The sequence below is a fragment of the Psittacula echo genome (assembly GCF_963264785.1).
Source record: "Psittacula echo genome assembly, chromosome: 4".
Classification (NCBI taxonomy): domain Eukaryota; kingdom Metazoa; phylum Chordata; class Aves; order Psittaciformes; family Psittacidae; genus Psittacula; species Psittacula echo.
In genome coordinates, this window is record NC_137738.1 from 52,991,750 (window position 1) to 53,012,333 (window position 20,584).

The window sequence follows — 20,584 nt, forward strand, 5'->3', positions numbered from 1 at the left end:
CTCAGAACTTGCAGGCCGTTGCAAGGAGAGGCAGTAGAGCAGACGAATAGGAAACTCTGATAGGTAGTCTGGACTAGAGGTAATGTTCCCTGTTCTTTTCCAATGCTTATCTCATTGTGGTAAAAGCTGTTAATTAAAATATATTTATTTCTTCCTGGAAGGAGTTCAGCTATGGGTCCCAGCTGCCACTGTAACAGCCACTAAGCCTGACAAAAAAGACAGCCTGAGGTATCAGCAGACTCTGCCCTTGGTCAAAGAGTCTGCTGGCTTTGGCTGGTGTAGAGTTAATTTTCTTCATAGTAGTTGGTATTGGGCTGTGTTGTGGATTTGTGCTGGAAACAGTGTTGATAACATAGGAATGTCTTCATTACTGCGGAGCAGTGCCTACACAGGCTTACACACTGCTTACCAGCCCTTTTCTGCTTCTCACACCGTCCTGTCAGCAAGTAGGCTGGGGTTCACAAGAAGGTGGGAGGGGACATAGCCAGGACAGCTGACCCCAACTGACCACAGGGATATTCCATACCATATGGCATCATGCTCAGCTGTGGGAAGAAGTAAGAAGGGGTGTCACTGGGGGTGCTGTCCTTGGTCCTCCCAAGTAACCATTACACGTGATGGAGTCCTGCTTTCCTGGGGATGGCTGAACACCTGCCAGCCACTGGGCAGTGATGAAAGGATTTCTTATTTTGCTTTGCTTGCAAACCCATATGTGTGCGTTTTGCTTTACCTATTAAACAGTCTTTATCTCAACCCACAAAGTTTCTCACTTTAACCTTTTCAATTCTCTCCCCCATCCCACCAGGAAGCAGCGAGCTAAAGGTTGTGTGGTGCTTAGTTGCTGGCTGGGGTTAAACCACAACAGAGATACTGTCCAAAGACCACTTAATTGTTCTTGTTTCTTACACAAGTATTCCACACTGTTAAATAGCTGTGATGCCAATCTTTGTTCCTAAACTTTACAGAGAGTTTGGGGCACCTCTGTGTTTGCAGGATGCAGTGGATAGAGCACTGGTTTGTAACTTGAGAAAAATGGATTCACATGTTGATCTGCCGCAGCCTCTGGTACTGAGAAAATGTTTCAGTCTTTTTAGTGTTTGAATTCCCACTTTGTAAAGCAGTGTGGGGAGTACTTTCCTACTTCAATAGTGTGGCACAAGAACAAAGACATTAAAAGCTCCGAGATAGACAGTTACTCCATGAATGCATGCTATGAACACATACAAGATAAAACATACAAGATAGAACTACAACCATTCAGGCAAGCGAATGTCAGCAGTAATTAGTTATTTGCCAGCTAGAAAAAATACTAGATCAACGATATGGAAATCCATAGTAACAGTTATAGGAGCAACTGTGGGAAAGTCAAGGAAATCTTATTACTGTAGATAAAGAGAAATATTTTGCACTGAAGTATGGAGGACATCTCACAGTAGCAGAAACACTACCTTATCCTTGCTTCATTTTTAATTATCTCTAGCTGACCAGAGCTATTGGATGTTTGAAAGAATTTTAATGCTTTCAACTGCAGTTTAGGTAGTGGCTGCAAAACCCAGGGATTTTCCCTCTAATCTCTTCCTTTCAGTATCTGTTAAAGACATCATCAGCTAAGTCCTTCATTCTCCATGCTTTTTACAGTATAAACTACAAAGTGCCGATTAGACATTAGTTTAAGAGTACAGGTTGATAGTTCTCAAAAAAAGAAAAAAAAATTTACAAAAAAAAAATTACAAACCCCCCTCTAGAATAAAACCCATTTGCCAGACAAACCAGAGGATCTGTTCTAAAGAAAGAGAAAATGATATGTAGAAGAATTTCATGTTTTGGCACCTTAACAAGGATTCTGTTTGTGAGCAATCTAGTTTGAGTGAAAAGAAAATGCTGCATTTTCTACATGTTATTAACAGTTCTACATGGAACCATACTCCTCAGTGAACGCTCCCTGGAAAACCATCTTTTTCTGTGGAATGGATGAGGGAGAGACATTTTGAATGGCTACTTTTTAAATGTGAATACAGCTCACTGAAAGGGGATAAAAGCATTAGGAAAGGATGAATGCAGCTGAATTCTACACCAGTTAAACCTGCCACAAAACTAATAATTAAGGATTTAAATTGAAAATATCAGACAGCTTCATGCAATGAACAGGTTCTGGAAATCAACACTGGACTTCATTATATGATTCAAATTATAATCTTTCATCTTCTAATAGAATCATAGACTCATAGAATAGTTAGGATTTGAAAGGACCTTAACATCATCTAGTTCCAACCCCCCTGCCATGGGTAGTGACACCACTTACTAAGCGATGTCTCTCAAGACTCCACCCAACCTGGCCTTGAACACTGCCAGGGATGGAGCATTCACAACTTCTTTGGGCAGCATGTTCCAGTGCCTCACTACCCCACAATAAAGAACTTCTTCCTTATATCTAGCCTCAACTTCCCCTGTTTAAGTTTAAACCCATACCCCCTTGTCCTATCACTACAGTCCCTAATGAAGAGTCCCCCTCTGGTGTCTTTCTAGGCCCCCTTCAGCTACTGGAAGGCTGCTATGATTTTAAAAACTAGTATTAACTAAGTATCTTTAAAAGGATTTGTTATAATGGAAAACCTAAAAACCACTCTGAAAATTAATGAAAATTCATCTCAATATATATGAAAACAAACCTTCATGCAGAACTGCTGTTGAAGTAAACTCTGTCTTGGGAGTCTTGTCCAGGGTGTCTTTCAACATATTTTCTGAAAACATCCCAAATTAATTTTCAGGATTCCGTGGTTCTAAGAACCTAATAGATTTTATGTTCAAATAAGTGAGAAGAGTTTACTGTGTTTTCAAAAAGTCTACTTTTTAAAAAGCTTCTCATAGTCTATCAGCTTCTCACTCAATTACATTCAATGAAACTCCAGAGGGCTGGTACACTTTTTCTCTTTAGAACTCTGTTTTCTGATGGTAGAGGACTTTGGAAAAAGTGATGTCCTATAAAAAACTTAAAGGAATCAAATACTTAGCATCTCTTAACTGGGATAATTTCCTTTTTATGTCTTCTCTAGTTCCCTGATCAACAGGTTTAGGTTTTTTTCTCCATTGTGCTTCCCTAATGCTAGCAGACTAACTGTTCGGGTACTCTTTAATCTTGACAGAATATTTAATACTTTCTTAACAAGAAGTTCAGTCATGTTTTCTGAATACAAAAGAAATTTTATTTTCATAATTTCCTTTAGATTAATCCTTTTGTACTTTAATGAATCACATCTAAATATTTCCAAATGAAGAGAGAAGATGAAAGTAGTCAAACTTTCAAACTCAGACAATTTCTATGAAAAAAGAAACCAACCAAAACAACTTTGTGTGGCCTTTATGATAAACAGTATGAAAATTTTAAAGTCAAGGGCCCCAAAAAGCACAAAATGCCAGAGAAATTTACCGTAGACTAGATACTTTCATCTACAGTCAAGACATATGCACTATGTATAATATTATATAGGAAGCGATTCTCCAACATATTCGCCCAAGGCTCAGTTGAATCTCTGGGGCTGTAGACTTTGAAATCTGTTGAGATCTCTTGGTAGTTATAAAAATATTTCCAAGAGGAGAACTCAAAATCAAAAGGCCAGTACAACTGAAGTCTAGACTAGCTTTCTGGAATGATTATCAGCTAAAACCAGCAGGAATTCTATTTTAAACTGGTATTTAATACTCAATCAATAAACTACCTGATAAGAATACAGAACAAATGACTTTTTGACCATTGGAATATTTTAAGCTTTTCTTTGTTCAAATTCTGTATGTGTGGAATGTGTTAGACTCATAATTTGTATTAGTTGAACCCCTACATCTGTGACACTGACCAGATAGCTAGTCAGTAACTTCTTACTTCACATTCCCATCCCTACCATAAAGTAGGCTAGATTTGGTTTCAAAAGTAAACTGTTGAGCCTGTCCTTTTAAATATAAACAAAAGCACATTTAAATCCACAACATACAAAAATCTAATCTTTTAACACAACAGCAGCAAAAGCACTCTATTAAGCAGTATACCTCCCTGTGAATTGAAATCCCTTTCAGCAAATGCTGTTTAAAGTCCCAAGGGCACTCTTTTACTTACATCACTACTGATTTTCACAGCATCTGCCAGAAGTGAGCAAAACTCTCCAATAAAATAGCAGTTCACAAAGTTTACAAAGGTCATTCTTAAGGAGGTAGCATCCAGTACTGAAAGGACAGGCTATAGATAGAATCCCAAACTCTACTCTTCCATGACGTCCAAATTATTATCTGTAATCTTTTATAAGAATTTTTAGGACAAAAAGTTGTACTAACATGCTCTTGCTCCCTGTATTTGTGAAACACTGAGATATTTCTGAAAACACTGATGAGATCTGAAAGATGATTACTGAAAAAGGGACCAGGACAAAGGATGATTTTAGGAAGGTGAGCTTCAACAAACAGCAAGCATCCCTCAACTAAGCAGTTTAGTATGAATTCTGTATTGAAAAGAATGTTAGTGATACTGAATACTTATCATGGAATGTGCTAAGGAGAATACATTTTTCTATTCATGGCACAGAAAGCATTTCATGAAAGTGCCCCTATGCAGTAATTACTATACCATAAAATACCAGCGCTTAATTTAGCATTGATTTACCTGGCATAATGAAAATGAAACCATGAATGACACTCGGGGTTAATTCAGGGTCCAGATGGATTCTCCAGCACTGTAATAGTCTTAATTAATGCTATGATTTGAAGCTTTACTGGAGCGTCCCCAAAATGGTTCTGCAATACTCAGTTTGAAGGTTTACTTGTGCTCTTTTAAATTTTCTATTTTTATTCTGTACTTCTTTGTTTGTCCTCATATGCTTGGTCACGCACTTTGCTCTTCAAAGCTTTTTTTCACATCTATACAATCCTATACTGCATTATAATTTTATCAATTTTCTTCTTTAATTTATTTAATCAGACAGAAACTCTCACAGAACTGTTTATTTTAGTTAACCATCTCTATTAAGTAGCAATATGAATGTACTACTTTTCCTTTGCTTTGACTGCTTTTTAATTTGGATATCTCTGGGAATCCTAAGCTACAATTAATATTTTATTCCCCATTTTTCACCAAGAAATTTCCTGAGACACAGTGACCAGTAATATTGTAGTCACTGTTTGTTGACAACTCAGAATTATTTTTTAACTCGGAATTATTTTTTAACAAACTCATTTGATTTACTTTCAACTGAAGGCAAGCTTTCTGTATGACTATTTCTAAATCATCTGCCCAAGAATAAAATGAATAAGCATTAAGAAATAGACACGATAGATTTAGGTGTAGACAGAGCTTTCCATAATGATCACTTTTTGGGATGCTATCACATTCTTGATCTTGTACAGTCTAGTTTTTCCAAATCTTTTCTATCTTTCTGACTTAAAATGTAATGTTAGTGTGCTTATGTTACTGAGACTTGAAACTACTGGATGCGTACCTCTTTCCCAAGTGTGAGAACTTCTTTATACACATGGAACTCCTAAACACAATAGCTATTCTATCCTCCCTGTTTAAAGCACACACTCACTATACAGTGCCTGATTTCTGGAATTCTACTATTGGGAGAAATTAATACTCTGTCAACATTCTCTTTTATTGCTTGCCAGTGAGAGGCTTTTGTGTTCTGTTTTAAATCTTCCAGTGGGTATATATACATCTGGACTACCTCTGACTTTTTAGACATTACTTAAGTTCTTACTGACACAGATTTTTCTACTAACATGGAAATACAGCCTCTGTGGTTAAACACTTCCTGGTTTTAGTCTGGCTTACAAGTACTACAACACAAATCAACCTGAATCATGGTATTTCCAACCTGATTGAAACCAATAAATCCTAGAAATTTTACACTAAGAACAGCATGGATAATGAGAATGTTTCCTGCAAGCACCATTTCCAATTTTAAGTGGATTTATTTCAGAATTGTTCAGCTTGCTTTCTGTTTCACATTCAGCAAAGATTTTAGTAAATATAGTGACAGAGTATCCTAAAAAAATACTCATTCTGTTGCCGGTATTAGTGATATTTCCAGAAAAGAAATTCTGGCTTTTTCAAGCACATTTGTACCAGAAATTTGATGAGTTTAAGAAGCTAGCCTTCTTTGAAAGGTAAGTAGATATCTATTTATTTATATAATTATTTGTTGCTTAATTTACAGGCAAAATTACCAGAAATCTGTATTAAGTATTAGAAATATTGTATTCAGTAACTGAATACATTAAAACACAAAACTGAATACAAACTACAGTATAAACATTCATAGAATCATAGAATAGTTAGGGTTGGAAAGGACCTTAAGATCATCTAGTTCCAACCCCCCTGCCATGGGCAGGGACACCCCACACTACACCATGCCACCCAAGGCCTCATCCAACCTGGCCTTGAACACCGCCAAGGATGGAGCATTCACAACCTCCCTGGGCAACCCATTCCAGTGCCTCACCACCCTCACAGTAAAGAATTTCTTCCTTATATCCAATCTAAACTTCTCCTGTTTAAGTTTGAACCCGTTACCCCTTGTCCTGTCACTACAGTCCCTGACGAATAGTCTCTCCCCAGCATCCTTGTAGGCCCCCTTCAGATACTGGAAGGCTGCTATAAGGTCTCCACGCAGCCTTCTCTTCTCCAGGCTGAACAGCCCCAACTCTCTCAGCCTGTCTTCATACAGGAGGTGCTCCAGCCCCCTGATCATCCTCGTGGCCCTCCTCTGGACTTGTTCCAACAGTTCCATGTCCTTTTTACGTTGAGGACACCAGAACTGCACACAATACTCCAAGTGAGGTCTCACGAGAGCAGAGTAAAGGGGCAGGATCACCTCCTTTGACCTGCTGGTCACGCTCCTTTTGATGCAGCCCAGGATACGGTTGGCTTTCTGGGCTGCGAGCGCACACTGCCAGCTCATGTTTAGTTTTACCATCATCCAGAACCTCCAAGTCCTTCTCCACAAGGTTGCTCTGACTCTCTTCTCTGCCCAAGCTATAGCTGTGACTGGGATTGCTCCAACCCAGGTGTAGGACCTTGCACTTGTCATGATTAAACTTCATAAGGTTGGCATCAGCCCACCTCACAAGCGTGTTGAGGTCCCTCTGGATGGCATCCCTTCCCTCCAGTGTATCAACCGAACCACACAGCTTGGTGTCATCAGCAAACTTGCTGAGGGCGCACTCAATCCCACTGTCCATGTCACTGACAAAGATGTTGAACAAGACCGGTCCCAACACTGATCCCTGAGGGACACCACTCGTTACTGGTCTCCAGCTGGACATTGAGCCATTGACCACAACTCTTTGCGTGCGGCCATCCAGCCAGTTCTTTATCCACCGAGTGGTCCACCCATCAAATTGATGTCTCTCCAATTTAGAGACAAGGATGTCAGGCGGGGCAGTGTCGAAAGCTTTGCACAAGTCCAGGTAGATGACGTCAACTGCTCTTCCCCATCCATCAGTTATGTAGCCCCATCATAGAAGGCCACCAAATTGGTCAGGCAGGATTTCCCCTTAGTGAAGCCATGCTGGCTGTCACCAACCACCTCGTTGTTTTTCATGTGCTTTAGCATGCCTTCCAGGAGAATCTGCTCCAAGATTTTGCCAGGCACAGAGGTGAGACTGACTGGTCTGTAATTCCCTGGGTCATCCATTTTTCCCTTCTTGAAAATGGGGGTTATATTTCCCTTTTTCCAGTCGCTAGGAACTTCAGCTGACTGCCATGATTCACATTCATTATGATCCATTGCAAACTACTGAATCAAGGAACAAACTGAGGAATATCATTATGTGTGCTTGAACAAACTTGAACAAGAAAAACATCTTGCCAATGGCACATTTTGAAACAGAATCAGTATCCTGATTCAGTCTCCTGTGACAGCCATCAGACAAAGCTGCCACTGAAATGCTCCAGGTCTTTAATTGCACTTACAGCATTACTGGGCATTAGCTCAAAATGATTATACAGAATATTATTGTCTATGTCCCCAAATTATCATTTGCTTTGAAAAGTTGTGAAGAGCACAGAAGGAGTTTCTGTGACTATGTGCCTCCTTCTGTAGATGTCTGCATTTTAGCTGCAAGAATGTAAATTATCACATAAGTACACTTAAGGTGAAGAACTGAATGACTTGTGTCAGAACAGAGACAAAAGTACTTCCTGAGAAACCCTTTTACAGACAGCAGTCTCAGATAGGAGTCTGACTGCACAGAGTTCAAGAACCTTGTGCTTTGCAGGTTGACAAGAATGTACGACCATTCAATTTCATTTCACCTTCCTCTTTATTCAGTGGGTTTATATACATATAGTTTTCCCAACAGCTATAAAGAAAGCAGAAGTAAAATATATTTTTTAATAATTTATGTACTGAGCTTGAGTACACATACTTCCTTATCTTAAATAAAACAAGTATCTGGAAAATAAATTGGATTAGGTCAATAAGGTAAATTAATCTCAGAAGAACTCAATTATTTAAAAATGTTAGGCACAAGAATCCTCGTCGTATTATAAAAAACTGTTTCATCAGGAGAAAGAACTAAAAACTGATTCTCTTACAAGAGCTAAAAAATCAGTCTCCTGAAATGTTTTCTCACAAAAAAAATTCTGGCCAAATCATTAAATATATGGAGCCTGTTTAAAAATTCAGAAAAGCATGGTTCTAGAACTGCAGATTCCCTGATGTTTTTGGCTTTATAGTTTTCTATGGCATGGTTAACTTTCTTTGATAGTATCCTGGTATGTACACATGACAGATGAACTTCTGCACACTTTCATGTACTACTTCAAACATTAAAAACCATGGAAGATACTAAACAGCAATATAAAACTTCCGATATTCCAAAACATATCTGGCAGACTCAGGGCTACTTGTCATATAAGGCATTGAGTAGATCACACTAAGGGTGTTGAAGCAATTGACAATGTCTAGTCTTAAAAAAGACATAGATTAACTCAGTTATACTCTCTGGGGCCTAATGGTTTGACAGACTGATGATGCTGCAAGAAGCTCAGACATAAGGTAATTGCCTCTTTCATTTTTTTAATATATATAAGCAATTATATGTTAAGTAAGGCACCAGTAATAATCTATCCTTTTCTCCCAGACTTAATGTGCCCAGGTATTATCCTGTACGAAATTCTTTTTTGCTCTTAAAGGCTGCAAATTTGCCTTGTGTTAAACTGAGATCCTTGTCTCCTGCTAGTATACTGTGCTCTGTATGAGTCACTATCAATACCTGTCTCTGAGCCTGGTGTCACTGGCAGGATTTAGGGGTTTCTGATCATGGGTCAGTTTACATGTTAGCAGGCCTGCTGGCAACAGATGGGGTGCATATATCTGTGCTCTGGGTTCAGCAGTAGCAGTCATTTTTCCTCCTTCTTAGTAGCTGTTGCAGCACTGTGTTTTTGACTTTCAGCCTGGGAACAGAGCTGATAACACCGATGTTTAGACTGACCAAGGATTTTGTGAGTCTCATGCTCTGCCAGGGAGGAGGAGAAGCTGGGAAGAAGCAGGGACAGGACACCTGACCCAAACTAGCCAAAGAGGTATTCCATACCACAGCACGTCATGCCCAGGATGTAGAACTTAGAGTTCCCGGAAGGGCTAGATCACTGCAGGGTGGGGTTGAGGTACCGGTCGGTGAGCGGTTGTATTCTCTTCCCTTGTTATTTCCTTTATCATTATTATTATTGGTGGCAGCAGTAGTGATTTGTGTTATACCTTAGTTACTGGACTGTTCTTATCTCAACCCATGGGAGTTGCATTCTTTCGATTCTCCTCCCCATCCCTCCAGAAGTGGAGGGAAGAAAGGGTGGGGGGGAAGTAGACTGCGTGGTTCTGATTTATGGCCTGGGCTTAAACCACGACAATCTGAAAGACAGAAAAAGATCTTTGCACAGGAGTTAGCAGGTCTCACTGAAAGAGTTTTAAACTAGATTTGAAGGGGGAAAGGGATAAAATCAGGCCCACTAGAGATAAGCCTGGGTGCAGTATACCAATGTTTGAGGAATGGCGCTAGCAAGGTCCATTGGTCTGCCATCACAGTGGATGGATGGAGATCAATGTGGCAGCACAGGGTTATTGATGTGTTAGAAATCATGGAAGCACCTGAGAATGGTCACATAGGTATTAGGGCTTCTCCCCTCCAAAAGTTGGCAGGATCAATCTCCGAACTGAAGTGCATCTGCAACATCATGGGCTGTGTGCGTTGTTGCTGGAGAAGCTGGAAGCTATTGTGCAGCTGGAAAACTACGACACAGTTGTCATCACAAAAACATGCTGGGATGACTCGTACAACTAAAGTGCCGTCTTCAGAAGGCATAGGCAATGAAGTACAGGCATGGAATAGCCCTGTATGTTAGGGAGTGTCTTGATTGCCTAAACTTAATAATGGTGACAATAAGTTTGAGTGCTTATGACTAAGAATCAGAGGGAAGGCCAACAGTCACTTAACATGGTGGGAATCTGTTACAGAACCACCCAGCCAGGATGAAGAGGCAGATGAAATATAAGCAGCTGGGGGAAGTCTCACAATCACCAGCCCTTCTCTTCATTGGGGCTTCAGTGTACCAGATATCTGCTAGTTGTCAAGCATTGGAACAAGCTACCCAGGCAAGTGGTAAAGTCATCATTCCTGGAGGTATTTAAAAAGATGTGTAGACGTGGCACTTACGAACGTGGTTTGGTGGTGGATGTGGCAGTGCTAGATTAATGGTTAGATCTGACGGTCTTAAAGGTCTTTTCCAAACTAAATGACTCTATAATTCTACGGTTCTATTATGTTCACTATTTTTAGGGTGTGTTACTATTATGTTTAAGAGGTGGAAATACTAGAACAGAATAAATAACCCCCTCGGAAAATGTTAGTAATGTTGTTGCATAATTTTGCTTCATACACAGCCAAAGTCCACTTAAACTGTGCAACAAATTACGGAAAAACTTTTCGCACAATTTCTTACTGTCACAGGTTTGAAACAAGGCAATTTCTTCTGGATTAAAAGTTTTCTTTCTTATTGATATTGGATCTTCACATTATACTCAAGACAGGAGAATGTTCTTCAGTACAAATGCTTTTTCACTTTCTTGTCACTCTTGGTTTGTCTATAACACTGCTCAGTAAAACTACAGAATTGTACAAAAATTTTCTCTTTGTCGGAACTAGCTCTAGAAGAAGTAAATATAACAGGTCTAGAAGGTACAAATAAGCAGTGGAAATTACATTAGAATCTACCTACCAGACATGACTTTCCTCAAATTCTAATATTTCATAATTCACTTCAAAGCTTTTCTCTTTCTCACCAGATATTCCTTTACTTCTACCAATGGCAGTGAAGAAACAAAGTACTTAATTTTACAGCACTACATCTGTAGCACTGGATAATCAGTGAGCTTCACCTGTCAGTTGGATTCCTTTTTGGAGAAGAGAATGACACTCAGTACAAATGGGACTTTTTGTCTTTCCTATATATTCTGAGAATGCTTTCTAGAAATGCTAAGGAATCAGAAAAATGAGATTGCCAAGGTTTTCCATCATTCAGGTACCAGAAAACATTGATTTATTCAGTGGCATTTTCTTACTTATAGCATCACAGAAAGATTTGGTTGGAAGGGACCTTTAAAGATCATGTACTCCAACCTTCCTGCCATAGGCAGAGGTATTTTCCACTAGATAAGTTTTCTCAAAACCCCATCCAACTTGATCTTGAGCACTTTTAAGGATGGAGCATCCACAACTTCTCTGGGCAAACTCTTCCACTGTCTCACCATCCCCATTGTAAAAATTTTCTTCCTTATGTTCAATCTAAACTTGCAGTCTTTCAGTTTAAACCTGCTGTCCCTTGTCCTGTAACTACAGGCACTCGTAAAAAAAAATTCTCCTTTTTGATTTTAAGTTCCCTTTATACATTGAAAAGCTCTAATAAGGTCCCCCTAGAGCCTTCACTTCAGAGCTAGTGAATCAAGTGCACCACTCAGCTTGGTGTCACCTGTAAACTTGCTGAAGGTGCAAGCAATCCCACTATGTCACTGATAAACATATTAAATACTACTGGTCCTAGTATGATCCCCTTAGGGATGCTACTCATTACTGGTTTCCATTTGAACACTGAGCCACTGAATATATTTCTTTGGATGCAGCCATCTAGCCACTTCCTTATCCATCTAACAGCCTTTCCATCAAGCCAAATTCTCCAGTTTAGGGAGCAGAATGTTGTGGGGGACCATATCAAAAGCCTTACTGAAGTCTAGATAGATTATATCTATAGCTCCTCCCTGGTCTACAGATGCAGTCACTCTATTGCAGAAGGTCACTAGATTAGTCAGGTGACTAATAATCCATAGTAGAGTGAGGAATATGTGCTGAGCATATCGGCACAGCCAGCGTCCCTCTGTAGAAGGAATGGGGAGAAACTGAACCTCCAGTCGAAGCCCTACCCAGGTGGAAAGCATTGCTTCTTTCAGGAACTCTTTTTAATTTGCACTGGTATTACCTCTCAGACATTTATATTGATGGATCCTAAGATAATACTGCTAAAAACACATATACATCTCAGTCATTACACTGGCTAACCTTTGTTTCTACTGAAATAGCTATTCTCTGTTTTAGCATAGTTTTGCTAAGCAGTCCTTTTATCATTACTGTTTTCACAAAAAAGATTGCTTAATTATTATCTTTTGAAAAGATATCTTTGAAGAGACACTCATTCCCACCCTCAGAACAGATGTTTCACCTCCTGCATCAATTGCTCATTTATTAATGGTTTAGATTTACAAGCAAAAATGAATGTGTTCTTGTCAAACCTATAGTCAGATCAACACCCTTGATGATATTAAACTTCAGTTTCCTGCTCTCTTTGTCTTTGATTACTCCTGCATCCCATGTAATTCGAGAGAGGTCCTCCTTCCCCTCTACTCTGCCCTGGTGAGACTGCATCTGGAATATTGTGTCCAGTTCTGGGCCCCTCAGTTCAAGAAGGACAGGGACCTGCTGGAGAGAGTCCAGCGCAGGGCAACTAAGATGATTAAGGGAGTGGAGCATCTCCATTATGAGGAAAGGCTGAGGGAGCTGGGTCTCTATAGTTTGGAGAAGAGGAGACTGAGGGGTGACCTTATTAGTGTATATAAATATATAAAGGGGGAGTGTCACGAGGATGGAGCCCGGCTCTTCTCAGTGGCAAACAATGATAGGACAAGGGGTAATGGGTACAAACTGGAACACAAGAGGTTCCACTTAAACTTGAGAAGAAACTTCTTAGTGAGGGTGACGGAACACTGGCACAGGCTGCCCAGGGGGGTTGTGGAGTCTCCTTCTCTGGAGACATTCAAAACCCGCCTGGACACATTCCTGTGTAACCTCATCTAGGTATTCCTGCTCCGGCAGGGGGGTTGGACTAGATGATCTTTTGAGGTCCCTTCCAATCTCTAGCATACTGTGATACTGTGATACTGTGATAATCTGAACTATTTTCCAAGGCCTGAAGCCACACAGTCACCTTTTCCCCTAACTCACTTCCAAACTTCCCTGTGACTCTTGTGAGTTCAAGGATGTACTTTCACTTGTGGTGTTCCAGCTGTCTAAAATTTTTTTTCTCTTCTGCCTAAGCCACTGAATCATTTCGTGAAATCTCACCTTAAAACATCCCTGTTCTATTTAACCTATGATTCACAACCTTTGGATAACATTTTTTTATATCCTTTTTGAAGCATACACAGTAAAAAGGAAATTTATTGTTGAAGCAAGCTATACTTGATGTACTAATGTGACTGTGGATTAAGGGTCCTATAGAGTCCACTCAAGACAGATTGACCCTTGCAAAATCTACTGAAGTCTGAGTATTTATATTCACTCACCTGAACACCTCATAGCTACACCCTTGCAGGCTTACAGGCTGTTGTGCTTCTTGCCTTTGAACTCACAAATTTACTCCTGATGTCAGATAACGCTACTGAGTTTTGCCCAGCTATAACAAGGTGCCTAATCTGGGCCCAGCAGAACTGAATGAAAAGATGCAGATTCTTCATCTCTCCCTCCAGTGACCAGTACCATTTCCCTCATCCTGACTTTAGATACTCTCCAAAGAGAGCAGTGGTAGAAATGAAAAAAATCATAGCATTCATCTGTCAACGCAACTAAATGAAGGATGAAAGTTCCATCCATAGATAGCAGATTCAGGTATCTATTATAAAAGCTGAGCAAGACAATTTGATCTTAGACTGGTTCTATTCAATTCAATGAGAGGATGCAAGAAGGCAAACTCACAACACCAGATGGGATACACAGCGAGGGGGAGAGGGAGCTCTAAGAAGAAATGTGAAAATTAATAGGATGGTGTATCACAAACCATACCATCCTACTAACAGCAGGTAAACAGTACCTATTCCTAAGGCTGGTATTCCTCTCCATTCAGAATGCATTCGTTATTGTAGCAGGTAATTTTCTGTATTCCTGTTGAAAAGACTATTTAAATCTAACAGTTTTTTGTTTAGCTCATCTAAGCATTTTATGCTCATGCTCATTTTTATGCCTTTGAATAGTCTTAGGATGGAACTTTTAATTCTTTTTAATTGTCACTTCCTTGAATTTAATCTTCAAGCCTTTCGTACTGGTCAAAGAACCAGAAATGGAAGAAAAAAACTTCAGTTCACGTTCACATATCTCCTAGCGTTGTGATTTAAAGGAAACACTATAAATATTTCAGACTTACAATATATTTTTCAGTGTTGATAGTATATGCTTTGGAAGATATTAAATTGTGTGCATGCATAAAGACATTCTATCAGTAGAGACATGTTTTCTGCATATAGGAAAACACAGACTGAGAATATTATTGTTAGCGTCACACTACTGAAATATGGATGGTAGCACAGGGGTACAAGTAAAACCTTTCTATTTCCTGAATGACTACTGGTATATGAGGGAAGAGTGTAATAGGAAACAGACTGCAGAAGTGGGTACAGATTGAGTGGAGTTATTTTCATTTGACATGAGAAGATGGGTGTATCAAAAAGATATGAGCAAATCTTTCTGACTGCTATCTGTCTCTGAAAAACTTTACCTGAATTAGCAGTCAATTTTGATAAAAATATTGTTATACAAATCTATTTCTAACAAAAGGTGTTCAAATGTTGGTTTTCAGACTTGTTATTCTGTCTTATACCTACAAATATGAAAAAAACAAACCCAGAGTATGAAAGGAGGATTGCGTTAGTACTGTATCACAAAGTACAGCATATTGAGTCTGTCTATAAGGGGTAGCTGAATAACTAAATACAATGGATTAAAAAGATAAAGGTCAAAATCCTTACACTTTTATTCTGGAGTCCTTGGTCTGTAACCACCAAATCTGCATTTCTTACCACATTATCAAATTCCAGTTTCAAATTGGACTAATTTCTAGGAGAGATATACATAATGGATAGGCACTCCAGCACTACAGTTAATAACAATAATCAGTAACTATAATGATGAATCTGCTGTTGAGGTCCAGTGTATCTAGGAAAGTTATGGCTAGCATTTATTCTAGCTTTAAATTCCTGTAAATCTGAGGATGCTGTAATTCTTTTAACTGATTGCGCTTCTTGAAAGTTCATATTGGCATGTAGTTTATGATCATATTGACTCTCAACTTTTGTAGGTTGCTACCAGTTAATTATTGAAAGTGCCTCAAAAGCATAATAAATGTAAAATATTATATAAGTTAACCCAAGACAAGATTTCTATTCCATCTATAAGATTATTATTTTAACATGCACATCAAAATAAGTAAATAAAATTAAATACTCACTCCTGTTATGTAACGAGGTCTATACTGGATGGTTCCAAATAAGCCAAGTATGACTATAATAATGTGTATAAAATTTGCCAGGATGGGTGCCCACTGATAACCAAGGAAGTCAAATATCTGCCTCTCGAGCACAGAAACCTACGGTTAAAAAGCAAAAGCATAAATAGATTAGAACACACCAGAAACATCTGTTTGTGAGTTTCCCCTTCCATGCCCAAGACAATTGCCTTGGGTAAAAAAATACTTTAGTCAGAAGTAAAATGAGATGAGTTTACAATGTTTTACCTTCTTGTTTTAATGAAAGCTGCATTTCTCACTGTCAGTTTACTGAGTTGTATTCTGTTAGCTAAAATATTCATGTGGGCAGTTCTACCAAGACACTAAATTCCTCACTAGGACAGTATGTTTCCCGGAAGAGAAACAGAAATCACTTTATTATATACACCAGCAAATACAACAATGTTCCAGAATATCGGTGCTGAAAGTAAATAGCAGGCTTATGGCATCTTCTCAGCTTTGCTTCCACTCACAAACACCATCCTTCAGCCTAGTCCTAACTCTTCACTTTCATTATTTTGCTACCTTTTTGGTTTTTCTCTTACCTCTATCGCCAGCTATCCTGCCAGTGAAATTTTACGTGTAATGCTACTTTTTGACCTGGTTCTATTGATAATGACTCTAGTTTACCTCCTCTTACTGTCACAAACATCAGTTACCCAAGACGCTAAACACTTAATTTTAAAAATAAAATTAAGGGACAATTTTGGGCTGTTGATGACTCTTTTCAAACAATACCATTCCAAGCATTTCAACTAAAAAACCTGCATTTCTGACAGCATCAGTAGAAATTATTTCAGAGTTCAGATAGTAGGTGTCCCTTATCTGGTGTTTGGACATTATGTCACAGCACTGCACCCCAGACCACAGACAGAATGACATGTTTTGACAAAAATACTACTGATGTGAATATTAGAAGGCAATACGATGGTGAAGTGAATTCAGACAGAAAGGGTAAGGAATTTCTTTGACACCACTCCAACAATTTCACTAACTGGGATGGTGAACAGACAAGTTCCATGCAAATGTGAATAATACAAAGAAACTAAACAAAATTATAGAAATAATAAATAAATAATAACACCACCACCACCAAGACATACAGAAAATAAAGAAAAAGCAGGATGTTTCTTTATAAAGTTTCATTAAATGACAGGTGATACTCAGTTTATATTGTACAGTGGATTAATTGAACTGGGTGTATCTGCCACACACTCCATTCATTGTAAACATAATACCTTTTGAGATCAAGTACTACATTAAAAATTAACTACTGTTCTTGAATGATGTAGCTATGAGAAAGTTTTTCAATTTTCATGCTGTAGTCCACTGCCACACCAACACTTCCTTTTTGAAATTAAGTGAAAAACTTGCCATTAAAAAGACAGCCTACACTTACACCAGCATTGCAAATGCAAAGAGTGTTAATTATATAGTACTCACAGGCATAAATTAAACTTTAAGATACTGATTGTCAAAATAATCCTGGGGAAGTTTGTCAGCCATATCATTTTGAACTTGAAAGTTCAGGTTTTCATGTCAAACACTGAATTCCTCTCTACAACAAAGATTCCTTTCACACAATGCATCCAGTTTATAGGCAGTCATGGTATTTGCCTCACATTTTATTTTATATATTTACTGCTGGAAAAAGATTCTAGTCCTATAATCTTCCAAGATCTTAATGAACTGACTTGTGCTATCCTATAACCATCCCTAGCAAATCAGCATCACAGAAGAGTTCCCAGAACCCCAAGATATAATATTCTAATGGAGACAATGGGATGAAGAAAGAAAAGGAAGGCCAAGCTGTATTAGGAAATACATAAAATCTCAGATTGCCTGTGCTTTATCAGTAAGTTAAATCTTATCATTATCTTATTTTCATCAGGTGAACAAAGAGTAAATGAGAAAAGCAAAGCAGTAGCAAAAAGTCTAGACTGTACAAGCTTCCAGTAGAGTAACAGTAGTGATTCAGAGAGCAAAAAAATACCTGGGATGATGCAAATCATTTAACCAGTAGGAAAATACAAAGGTAAGTATGCCAACTGGAAAATTTGGGCATGGTAGTTAATTATAAAAAAAAAAAAGTAGAAAACCTAATATTCCTGCTACAACATTTGTTTAAACTTGTTTATGGGGCTGTACTGAATAAATGGCTATTCTGTGCGAACCTCCACTTCTCACACACCAGTGTACTTTTTTTTAATGACGGGCAATTTCCTCAGGACCAGGCAACCACTACCTTAGATTCTGCAAGTATGTTGAAAATTCTGGTGGAAGATCTACTGGAAAACATGGCACACAAGGCAGTGGGTAAATACTGGCTGTGCAGAACAAAGAGACAGGTCTGCGCTCTGTCCTTGCGTATCTACCTCACATTTGCCATAGTCAGACTTGCTATTAGACTTTCTTCCATCACTCCAAGGAATCATCTGTGTGTGAGGAGTGTGGGGTATGTGAGATGGAAGCATTCTTGCAGGCTATGCAGAGATAAAATGCTGTGAAAATGCAGCTGCTGATCCCTAGAAGATCAAACTACTGCAGCAAAGTGCATCACAGATTTATCAAAATGGAAAATATAGGACAGAACTAAATCTTTATTCCCACTTCCTGAAGAGATGAAGGTTGAGAGAAAAAAACACAACTCACAAAGAAAGAGAAAAATACATGCAGTTACTAATAAATATAAATTCTCATTTGGTCTGTGTTTCTAAAAGGGGAAAAGTGAAAAATAGGACAAAGTACTGGCAAAATCTATTAAAACCAGTAGCTTCCTCCTCTTCCACAGATGCCAGAATCATAAGGGATTTCCTTACATAGCAAGAGAAAATATAGACCTGATTTAGAAAGATTTTTTTTTTTTTCATTTATGTCTAAAACTTAAAATTCCTGGTCAAACAACTGCACTTCTTTTTCCAAATCATATCCACCAGCTTTAAATGTTTAATGATATTTCAAGGACATTCCAGACAGAAAGGAAAGGACTGTCAATGAAATATTAATCTTTAAAGTCTAGGAAGAGATAAAGAATTGTCCATTTTCTTCTTCTTCTGGAAATGAGTTTAAAATGAGAACAGGAAAAAAATTGATGCTTTGGATGAAAAAGTACACAGTGGTAACAAAAGAAAAATGTGGTTGAATTCAACTCCATTTTAATAATGCATTGAACCAAGAATGTAGGGTTATGGAAAGTCAGTTCCTAATGTCAGAAAGTAAACATCCACCTCATTGTCTTCTTAAGCTTCCAAATACGGAGAATGTCATACGCAGATTATCTTAAGTAAACACTGATAAAATTATAGAGAGAGTTAAGCACAATTACAGCAAACCATTTTTTCTAATGCATTACTTTTTCCAGACTTCTGCTAACTGTTTCAAAAATAAATACAAAATAAAACTAGCCTATATATTGTCAAATTGGAATAGCTCAAACTACTTCCAGATTCTTGTTAGAGGCTCGTTGTTACTAGGTTAACAGTGTTACTAACCTTGAGGGATCTAAGGATTGAATTTCCAGAGGATAAAGAAAACCATTTTGACATGATTCTTAACGTATGTGATTGGACTAAAATTTCAGACCACAAAGGAGAAACCAGTCAAAAGGTGATTTATAACATAAACTCTAAGATGGAAAATGACAAAGTGCCTTTCCTCAGAAAGCTCCTTGAGAAAAAACTCAACCACAACCACTTCACAGTGATACAGAATCAAAACTTGGCATTGACAGAAATTAAAGTGCACGCAGGCATACACACACACAAGTGGGTATGTATGGCCCCTACCAGCCAGGGCCCTCGGACAGAACACGCAGCACTGAGGCAGGCAGTACACTGGGGTCTGGGGCAGTGTCACTCCCCAGACTCACCAGATGAACTCACCAGCTGAGTGTTGGTTACAGGCTCTCAGGTCACTCCAAAAGTAGAATAGTGCATTAAGCTTAAATCACAGTTAAGGAGAATTAAGCAACCATAACCATATTATGGCTGGTGCAGGCTAACAATGAGCTACAGAAATTAAGCTCTAATCAGTAACTCATTAAGTCCCCTCAGCTCAATTGTGTTGCATCAGATGCCCACAGCTTCTACTAATTTTCTTGTGCTTTTAAGTTAGATGTATAGTTTTTTAATGACTTTCAGTTCTTGGTTTTATGGCACAGAAAGTTACAAAAAGCCCAAGAAATACAGGTATTTTGGGCCTGTGGTTTATGAAAGAATTCTAAATTTAGAGCACATCTGCATCACATACAATATCCCCAGTTAACCCTGCCCAAGCACTTCCATCATTTTGAAGCAGAATGAGTATATTTGTGCCATTCCTTAGTAAGGTTTATTTATTTTTTCATCAAAAGTTCAGATAATATCCTGAGATAGAAGGCCTAGCTACTCATTGAATTCTCCAGCTACCCAGCAGAAAAATGTTTTGGTAGTCAAATCCATACAAAATACACCTATGCATCTGCAAGTATACATGTGCATATGGGTCAAGTCCTTTACCAAAAGACAGTGGGGGAAGAAAAAGAGGTTTGACCTTTTTTTTTTTTTTTTTTTGGTGAGAAGACAGGCAAGACTGAAATTAGGTTCTGTGAAGAGCTGTGGACACCATAGTGTTCTCAACACATCCAATAAAAATCATCACAAGCACACGTCATTCTAGTTAAAGTCAAGAAGAAATTAGTTTCCACTCGTCCACTGGTTCCTTAGAGGAATAACATATATA

The 20,584-nt window shown here is 38.5% G+C and overlaps 1 protein-coding gene across 2 annotated transcripts in view; it reads right to left on the bottom strand.

The window, feature by feature from the left end:
* Window positions 1-20,584, bottom strand: part of NKAIN2 (sodium/potassium transporting ATPase interacting 2) — a gene marked incomplete at its 5' end in the record, with an annotated part of 554,970 nt that overhangs the window by 288,702 nt on the left and 245,684 nt on the right. For both annotated transcript variants that reach the window (XM_080614923.1, XM_080614922.1), the window contains one exon: window positions 15,809-15,946. In XM_080614923.1, coding sequence (XP_080471049.1) covers window positions 15,809-15,946 — 138 coding nt within the window. The remainder of the gene's footprint in view (window positions 1-15,808; window positions 15,947-20,584) is intronic.